Source organism: Elaeis guineensis, chromosome 12, assembly GCF_000442705.2.
Source record: "Elaeis guineensis isolate ETL-2024a chromosome 12, EG11, whole genome shotgun sequence".
Classification (NCBI taxonomy): Eukaryota; Viridiplantae; Streptophyta; class Magnoliopsida; order Arecales; family Arecaceae; genus Elaeis; species Elaeis guineensis.
In genome coordinates this window covers 8,215,964-8,226,077 of record NC_026004.2, presented here as the reverse complement: position 1 = coordinate 8,226,077, position 10,114 = coordinate 8,215,964, and the positions used below count along the sequence as shown (strand labels likewise).

Below are 10,114 nucleotides of genomic sequence, written 5' to 3'. Positions count from 1 at the left end.
TTAATGCAAACATGGCTAACATACTCTAAAAGATAGAATTGCTAGTTCTGTCAAAATTCACTTTGAATCTAAAACATAAATAAAAGGGGTGGGGGTGGGAAGAAAAGCCTAAAACTCAAACTGATGGTATCCAGCCTTCGCATATTGAAATAACATGCTAATCTGTCATGCTCCAAGAAAAATCAACCCTCCCGCCAACAAAACCCCAACTAATGAAAACCCATGCTTTATTTTAGATGGGCTCACCTTCCACTGTATATAAGATCATGCAATGTGCTGCAGATTGAGCATTGTGGTTCATAACTGGGGTTCCTGTATTCTAAAGGCAAGACTTGGGGAGACCTCACCACCTGTTTTTCGGTGGCTTGACTTTGTATATCCGAATAATCCAGTTCGATGTTGTGTATGCCTCTTCCAAGTATTCAAGCTCGATATCTTTATTTCCAATTTCCACTCCTCTTGCTCGATCATACCTGCCAAAAATAAGTACAAATTAAAACCTGGAATCATGACTAAAGCAGCAAAATAAGTTTATACTATGGATCTTAGCATCGCATTGATGCAGCTACCCCAACAAAACACAATGTAAAACTAGTTCTGAACAGACAGTATAGTTAGAACATTTAATTGCACTGTCTGAACAGATGACTCTAAATAATTGAGTGGAACTGCAAAGTTCCCAAGAAACTTTAACAAAGAAGAAAGAAGTCTCTGATTTTAGTAATCAAGAACTGGATCATTACCATTTTTTCCAGTTGCATTTCAGATCCCCAGCCAAAATACTTGCTAAGTATTAACCACATCACTGTAACATTCTAAGTTTCCCAACAGCCTAGAACAACAAACTTTGACATAGGACAGTCTGTCACCATCACTCAGTGCAGAAAGCTATTCACAGGGAGGGTTATAATTAAAAGCAGATTGGTTAACAAGAAAGTTCAGAATTCCTGTGTATTTGGCTAATGTGAACTAAGTCAAAATATATGATAATAGATAAAGATAACTGAAGAAACTTGACCTTGAAGGATCCTCAACTTTTTATGAACTTACTAATTAATTATTCATGTTTATTTCATTATGTGAACTGACTTAAATTACAGCAAAAGGCATTATACTAAAAAAAAAAAAAAAAATCCACATCAGACTTCGTGATCCTTAACTTCCGTGTTTAATTTATGATTAAATTCAAATTAATCTTTCTAAATAAGTAAATCCGACTGCAAGAAAAATGTTGTGGGGCTCATCAGATTTTTTTTTTTTTTTTTGACTGAAATCAGAGGTAGCAGGGTGCTACCACTTTTTGGGGCTCATCAGATTTAAGTAATAAAATAAACGAGATAACAATCTTAAATATCTTTTCCAAAATAATCTAAGTGCTTTGAACTTAAGCTAAGTAGCCTATTTGATGTTCTCAAGACTTCTTAAGAGAAAAACCTACAGAGATTATGCTACAAGTAAACAGAAAAACTGCAAATAGTTATCCCCAACTTCAACACTAACACTTATAGCCTTAAATGTATACAGATACATACACATGCTTGCATTTTTTAATGGAAAATGTGCGTACGCATATATCATAGACGACTCATACAAGCATGTGTGTTTATGGCCAGTCTAGAAATCCTAAAAACTGTTTGTCACAAGCAGCTACTTATGCGCTTGAGCAGTCCAGGAAAGTGGTTGTCATGGGCCTATTAAGTTTGCATGGATTTATAGGGGTAGCTTAATGCTGAACTACCTGCCTAGATATGTAATTAATCTAATTTTAAAAGAACCACATGGGTTCACCTAAACTGACATATCTAATAGCTTATATTTGTCTAAGTTACACAAAGCTTTGTATAAGGTACATAAACTACATAATTACTTATTAAAATTCAAACCTAGTGCAGCAAGAGTTGTCTTTCTGTGCCCTGATGCCTTCAAAGAAGACATGAAGTCCCGGCATTAACCCTCTGAATCAGTGCAAAATTCTTGGCCAATAAATCTTCCAAATGTGAATTAGTAAGTTTTGACCATATTGGTAAGTGTACTTAGATAAGTTTTATGAAAGATGCAGCCATAATAAAACAGCATGCAAGAAATATGCATTTCAGAATTTTTATTATCTGCTTACACAACTTAACATATACTCAATGCAATTACTTTATGCTTGAGAAGAGGTGAACAATTCTCTTTCACATTTTGAAACACCATTATGAGTAAAAACAGAATCATATACCATGACTTTGCAATAGTAACTGACAACATGTTACTTCATAAAATTGCAAATTAAAGGATGTAGTATCTCCCTTGGAAGAGTCCATGACCAAACTATAGAATTAAAATGCATGGGTTTGATCAAAGACGCATAGAATGGAAAGCAAGTTACTAACCCAGCGGGCTTCCCATACTCTGTTGTCAGCTCCCCAAACCGATAATAAGAAAGCTTGTACCTGTCCATCACCAGATAAACTTATTTCAGGAGAAACTGGACATCAAACATAAGCATAATAGATATCTTAAATCTCATTTTTTAGTACTCTCAGCATGATGACTAAAAGAATTATTTTTCATCCACTTTCCCAAATCCCCACAACTCCTTGCATGGGATTGAAAGAACTTCCCATCCACCAGCAAATCTAACTTCCTTGACCCTATGAAAATATCCACAACATACTCTGAGAATATTCACAACACATCCACAAAACCACAGAAGTACAACCACATACACCTAAGAACAGTGCGATATGCAGACTGCGATTGGCCTTGGCCATTCATCCTATATATCCCCCTTTCCCATGTGGGATTTTTTAGCATCTATGAATAATATAAGTTGCATATCATCTGTTTAGTTACATGAACCAATTAAATTTCTCTTGGTTTAAATGGTAAGAGATCAGGCACATGCTTGGTGAAAAAATGATGAAAATAACTCCAGTTCTTTAAAAGTTTCTTGAACGAATGCAGTTTATCGGAATGTAGCACTAGGACATATTTCTAACGTGATAAAAAAAAGATAGTCTCATCCCACCTTTCCCAATAAAATAAATGAGGTTTCAGATGCATATCAGCTGACACAATGTGCTTGAATGGACATCAGATGTAGTTAGGTAAATGATAAGAACACTTGTAGAGATAGAAGCATATATAGGCAAGCTAAGAAAAGAAGATAAGAAATTCAAGAAAAGAAGAGAAAAAGGTGGGGAATTTACTAGAATAAAATTAATTCTATCGCAATATCATTAGTCTAAAAAGCCTGGATAAAACCCTTCTCTATGCAGCATATATCCACTTCAAGTAATCACAGCTAAAACTCTTAATTACTTTTGACAGCTAAGATAAATTATTTGACCAAGGGCTCTTTGCGACGCTTCTAAATGCTGCATGACGATAACTAAAACCTGATGCGAAGTGATGGGATATGCCAGACTAAAAGCGTGCTGGTGCATCACATTTTTAAATACCGGTGAACCATCAGGTTGATTCTAGATCATACAGCTACTAAAACTGGAAAAAAAAAATCAAAATTGACATAATAGAAATGGTTAAGAATTTAAACGGCCATAAGATTTCTAAGCCCCCTCTCACACGTACAATGTTTAATTCTCCAAAGCAAGTTTCATAGTCAAATTTGTCTATTCAAAGAATCAAAAGTATATTTTACTTTTCCACATTCCCAGTAAGTAGATGGGATTAATCATGATTCTTCTTTATTTAGATGGCCAACTTCTTATCATCCTAAAAAGAATGCATCAACCAAGGAGCATTGGAAGAAAATAAAAAAGAAATTAAAACAAAGTTGGTTCACATTTCATCATTGAAATCTAATCAATCTGTGTAGAAAGCGTACATGAGACAGTTCAACATTTTCGGTGCTGCCCCTTTGTCAACGCGATATTCGCCATTCACAAGATAATCAGGTTCTTTTATCACAGGAAAAACCCCACCACCGATACGCACCATCCACAGAAATCTGTCATAGTATACCAAAAATCATCAGATAAGTATACAGGATCAAACAGGTAACTAAAACCAAACAGGTAACTAAAACTAAAAGGTCACCGGATAAGCAGTTCATTGATGCATCTTTAGGAAACAAGCCTTGCAACTTTGCTAAACAATTAAAAGAATGAATGCAGATGTACTAGGTAAATTAAACCCATACTTGTTAATATCATCAGATGAATAGCCAGTAACACCACCAAATACAACAAGCACATAATCCACATCCAGTGATTGCATTATCTCATATGCTTCATCCTCATATGATGACATTGCACGCCCAACAGTAGCAATGTGTGTATTATTCCATGTATTATTGTCTACAATCACAGTTCTATTTCCCATGGCTGTGATCTGGTATCCATAATCCCACCATGACATCACCTTGGCATCTGGAGGAGTATTTTGACGAAGCCAGAAATATGCCTCACGGTAATCATCAAATATGACTCTGCCACCATGAGCGCTCCTTGCAGCCAAGACAATAGAGGGTGAAGAATATGCCTCAGATGTGACCCAGATGCAGTGTACAGCATATCTACTGAGCAAATAAAATGCACCAACAAGCAAAGCAATAGCAACATTTCGTTGGAAAGGCAAAGCTCGATCAAGTGATGCCTGCCAATTGAGAAAGTAGGAGTTATCCTAATCGGATAAAACATCTTCCTTAAATGCAAAAGGTTTGTGAGCAAATATTGCAGTGGCACACCACATCTAGATTGTGAACTTTCAACATCAAGATGCTTCAAGAAGATAGTGATCCATCATCATACAATTCTAGATCTGGTCTCCAACAAGCATGCAACAAGCACGAAGAATTGAAAGTTTTGAAACAATCGCCCATCAAGTACTGCACCTCAAACTATATTTTTAAAAATAATTTCAGTGAGGAAATGTTAGCCTTAAGAATGCAATTTTCTAATTGATATCATATTCAAAATGAATATCTCATTTATTAAACTACCTCATATTTGGAAATGCCAAGCTGCTACATTTACATATTCAAACATGCTTCAAATTGATAAACTCAGTAGACGATATACTTCTAAAATATAGCTTGAAAATTCTATAACTAATTATACAAGAATGTTGATGTCAATGCGCTAGCTCATGTTCTGTAGGAAAATATTTTTTGTAAAAGAAACTAGGATCATAAAAAATGGAAACTGCACATCTGTGCATGTAAATGGTCCCTCCAATAATCATGCCTGCACATGTATCTGTAAGTGTACTTGCCAACCAAATGTTCATATAAAGACATATGCCGATGCTGTATATGCACATAAATGAAAATGCGACCACAGTTCTACACATACTATTTGTTCATAGGTCTTCCCCTTTATTATGTGCCATCAAAGAATCAAAGTCCATTCTCCTTGTTGAGGTCTTCTTTGATCTCAGTTAAGAAAGACCATAAAATTTCACTTGCATCCATCTCTATTGCGATGACTACTTGCAGAAAAGCACTAACTGATAATTCAAGCATTATTTCCTAACATTTTGATTCATATAATGACCATGAATGGCATTAAAATTTTAGCCAAACTTGGCTACACTCAAGTGGATCTCTACTCAAATCCGATCAGGTCTAGTTTGGATGATTGGAGTCACTATATCAACAATCCAAACCATTAGATGCTATCTAGTACCTAATAATTGCTTACATACCAAAAATATCAAGTAATTTGAAGACCCTTGGCCTGTATATCAAAAAGTCAAAAATTTGGACAGTCTAAATAATATTAAATTATATATATATATACTTTTTGATCTCTTGATGCATAGGATGGAGGTCTTCAAATCATATAATTTTTAGTGTGCAAGTGGTTTATACGTAGTAGATCACATCCAATAGCTCAGATCATAGATAATAGGACCCTCATCATCTGATGTAGACCTAGCCGGATCTAAGTGAAGATCCACTCAAGTGTAGCCAACTTTGGCTCTTAAAATTTTACATTATATACGTATGCACTTAAAATCCACTTCAGTACAAGCATATCCCAATTTCATCAACTTAACATATTAGAAATGCCTCCACTCTTCATCTATCAATCCTTGGTTCATAAAATACATTCCAGCTATCACTTCATTATTTCTTTGATTATTTCACATAAATCAGTTATACACACTCCATTCTAGTTAAAAAAAAAAATCTAAAATGCTGAAAAGCTGGAAAGAAGATGAACTAAAGAAAAATAACAGTTTAGCACCTTACGACATTACCAAGTTCTCAAATACATTATTCATAAAAACAAGAAACCAGAACTAACCAAAAGATCATAAAGACAGTCACTTGAGGAGTTAGATTCTACAATATGTGCTTTTGTTTTTGCTAACCATTACCTTAGCTGATGCCTTCAAGCTGGATATCCCTTTGCTGGAAAATGTCTGTGCAGCCTTGCTCTTTGTCCGTATTAATGTTGTCAGATTTTTTATTGTGGCAGAGAGCGCAATGGAACTGATAAGGCATACAGCAGGTGCAGCTACAAGAATTAACCGAACCATCACACCAGCAAAGTACATGCTTGTCAGGCCATACATAACTATGAATATTGTGGCATCTGACAAACGCTTAAAGCAGAAATAAAGGCCTGCTGGAAAGAGAAACAGAAGGACATGGAAGTCAAACATGAATGATGACCATGCTGTCGGTTGATGCTCTGAAACAGATGCAATGATGGGTATATGATCCTTCGCATATGTCGGATCAAGCAGAGAGTAAAACCGTCCTGTCCAGGGAGAGATATAACCAGTTGCTGTGCCAACTCCAAGAGCAAGAGCACCCACGCTTATTGCAGATGTCAGAGTAATTCTCAAGAAGGAATGGAATAATTTAGGATCATTTAGTATGTATTTCACCCAGTCTACAAAGTAAAAAACCTGCCAATAAGGATCATATGTGAGGCTGGCAAAGTGGCAATAAATTAAACAATTCGGGCATCTATTAACTATTGTATGGCAGATAAAAAGTAATAGAGCCTTCAATGCAGATATAATGAAGGAAAAAATAATGTTTCATTGGTCATCCACTGGTTTTCATAACGGACATCATGACTTTATTATAATTTAAACAGATGAGTGTTGCACTTTAGGAACAACAAAAAGTGCTGGATGATGTATTTAACATGATTCAGTGAATTTTATAATCAGAAGGCATTTTTAACGTTTATTAGTTAATTTGAGTATGTTGTACTGAAAGACAACAATAATCAGGTCACTATGAATTAGTCTAATATCATTCACCAGCTGTGCAGCTATATGTCATTTCTACCACTAATTTATAGTTAAAAAAGGGAACAAATTTTCATTTTTTAATCCCCTATTCAAAACCAAGTGACAAACCAACTATAACACATAGAAACAAAGAAGGAATGGGTTTAAAAAAAAAAAAAAGGAAGGCTGCAAACCTGCATCAAGAAGAACACACCCAAGGCGGCCATGTGCTCTCCGGACTGCACATGCTGGAATCCCACGAACCGGATCTGCATCGCGAGCAGCATCCCCAATATATACATGCAATTATAAGCAACATAAAGCCTCATCGAATACCTCCCTGTGATCAGCAGCACCAAAACATACAGCGGCACCAAGTTGATTATAAACACATACCCTCCCCATGCAGACACCATATAAAAGTACCCGAAAGCCGACGCCAGTCCCCAGGCCAGCGATCCCGTGTTCACGGCCTTCACAAAGAGGTAGAAGGTCAACAGCAAGGCGAAGATGGCGACACCCTCGTTATCATAGGACCCGGCGACGGACCGGGAGATGTAGCCAGGGCAGATGGCGATGAGGGCGGCAGCAGCAAGGCCGGCGCCGGCATCCCAGATCTCCTTACCGAAGAAGTAGGCGACAAGGGTGGTGTTGGAGGCGAAGAAAGGCGCCGTGAGGACGCAGACCTCACGGATGTGCACGGCGAAGGTGAGGAAGCGGACGGCGCGATAGATGAGGGCGGCGGTGACCATGAGGCCGGGGAAGAGGGTGCCGCCGATAATCCGGCCAAGGGGGTACCAGCTCTCGGCGTCGAACCAGTTCCAAAACTCATAGAAGCCGTTCTTCGTGAGGAAGAGGGTGGTCCGGTAGTTGAAGTAGGGGTCGAACTCGTGGATCATGGACTCGTAGCGGAGGACGCTGAACAGGCGGACGGCGAAGGCGAGGACGTAGATGAGGGCGAGCGCAGAAACGCGGATCAGGAGCTCCTGCTGTTTGGTTTTGAGCTTTAGGGTTTTCAGGGAGGGGAAGGGGGAGGCGAGGGCAGTGGGCTTGACGCCATTTTCGGCCTTGACTCCCATGGAGAGATCGGGAGAGGACAGAAAGGGAGGCGGGGAGTGGAGGAACCCTAGAGTCTTGATCGGGGGAGAATTAGGGTTTCAGGGGTTCATTTGGGCTAGGAGAAGGGAGAAAGAGAACCCTAGAGATTTTGATCGGGTAAGGGCTTGGAGAGTGGACCAGAAGGAGTGACGAGTAGCCACGGCTAGTTTTCTCGTGTATGGGCCCCGCGGGGTCCGTTCACCGCCGTGATTTTAAGCACCTTCCGCTAGCGTTTCCCCTGGGGAATAGGGTCGCGATTGGCGAAGATGGATGCGACTCGCTAACGTAGCCCTTGCTTGGTTTGGGCTGACCTGATTTGTTCCAGCCTTTAAATGCGTGGGCTTGGATGGAGCCATGATTGATTGGGGTATAAGGATTTCATCTATTTTTTACTTCGTTTTAATCCTTTGACACAAATTCAGATGGTTGCGCCTGTGGCAAAGAAATACACAAAAATTGCTCACAAGACTTATCTCCAACTTCAGGTTAATGTTAGGATTGTCAGTTCGATTCCATTTGGTCATATATTTCACACAGTTATATCAAGCGTCGGAACAAAGGGAACCAAACAGTGCCACCTTTATGTTTTTCCGAAAAACTGAACAATTTGCACAGGCATTGAGGCAACAGTTGAACTTATTTTTGTGCCCACAATAGCCAATACAGGATCACAAAGTCATCTTTTTCCACACTGATAGCTACAAAAGTTACCACCTCTATAAGAATGAATTATCCAGAGTTGCAACTTTGTTATCTTATGTCCTGCTCTCCACTTTCTTGACCCTTGTAAACAACTCTCAAAAGAATTTCTAATTCCACAAGCATTAAAATCACTGGATGCTTTTCACCATAGCTGTCCATTCAAGTACTTTCCTACAAAATATTAAGCAACAAAATCACTGAAGCAACAAGTACGACTTAGTGAAGATCAATTACAAGAAGTTGCCATCACTACAGCTGAGCACCTATAAACAGACCTCTCCAAGCAGCTTGAACGCTGTCTGAGGAACTGAAATTGTTTTGAGTTTCGAAAAAACCAGCATATAATGCAGTGCCGTAGCGATCTCTAATGATGTATCCCAGCCCTTGTTCCACTTCAGCCTATGAGGCATTGAAATTACGATACTGATGCCTCTTGGATATTGAACCATCTCTGATCTTCCAAAGTTCTCAACTTCCATCGACCTTTAAGAATAAAGTTGCAGAAACCTAAAGCAAATATAACAATGGTTGACAAGGAAAGCAGGACAACTAGCAAAAAATTCAGAAACTAACATGCGGAGCATATGGCACCCATAAACAAATTACAATGCCAAACTAACTTTAAAATAACAGCAAGCATACCCTTCTAAACTGCTGTAACAAGCCAACATCTGAAGATGTGTCAAATCCAGTATAGTCTTCCAAAATCCAAATTAATCTTCTGCAAACAAATATGTTCCAATTCGTTATTTGGCCCAAGTAGGCAGAATATCAAAACTAGCCACCCTGCTTTCAAAATTTGTAAGAAAAACCCTGCATTTCAAATGAGTGATGCAATCCTTTGCTGATACCCAATAATCCACTCTTATCCACATTCCATTGGGGAAAAAATAGAAAAAGTATATCTTACCCCGTTAGTAAATAAACTTAATTGTATTATTATTAGTGTTGAAAGTCTAAGAATTTTGGGAGTCTAAGAGTCATATAGAAATTCCCATTATCTAGAAGATGCATAAGTAATTATGTGTTAATCTCAGAATATGGATGTGACCCTTAAAAAGAAGTGTTATAAATGGTTATTTAGTGATGTGTTGCATCTAGTAAGTTTCCCCAG

The 10,114-nt window shown here is 38.1% G+C and overlaps 1 protein-coding gene across 1 annotated transcript; it reads right to left on the bottom strand.

The window, feature by feature from the left end:
• LOC105055433 (dolichyl-diphosphooligosaccharide--protein glycosyltransferase subunit STT3B) lies at positions 1–8,419 on the bottom strand. The gene is made up of 6 exons (XM_010937240.4): positions 7,395–8,419; positions 6,331–6,867; positions 4,148–4,602; positions 3,833–3,955; positions 2,376–2,435; positions 1–473 (listed from the first exon to the last, which is right to left on the bottom strand). Exons 1-6 carry the CDS (start codon positions 8,277–8,279, stop codon positions 344–346), a joined length of 2,190 nt encoding a protein of 729 aa, XP_010935542.1. The 5' UTR covers positions 8,280–8,419; the 3' UTR covers positions 1–343.
• Between the last annotated feature and the right edge of the window lie 1,695 nt (positions 8,420–10,114).

Coding starts and splice junctions, on each gene's coding strand:
- LOC105055433 (XM_010937240.4), bottom strand. CDS start 8,279: ATGGGAGTCAAGGCCGAAAATGGCGTCAAGCCCACTGCCCTCGCCTCC. Junction 6,868..7,394: donor GTGTGTTCTTCTTGATGCAG/GTTTGCAGCCTT, acceptor CCTTATTGGCAG/GTTTTTTACTTTGTAGACTG. Junction 3,956..4,147: donor TCATCTGATGATATTAACAA/GTATGGGTTTAA, acceptor ATACTATGACAG/ATTTCTGTGGATGGTGCGTA.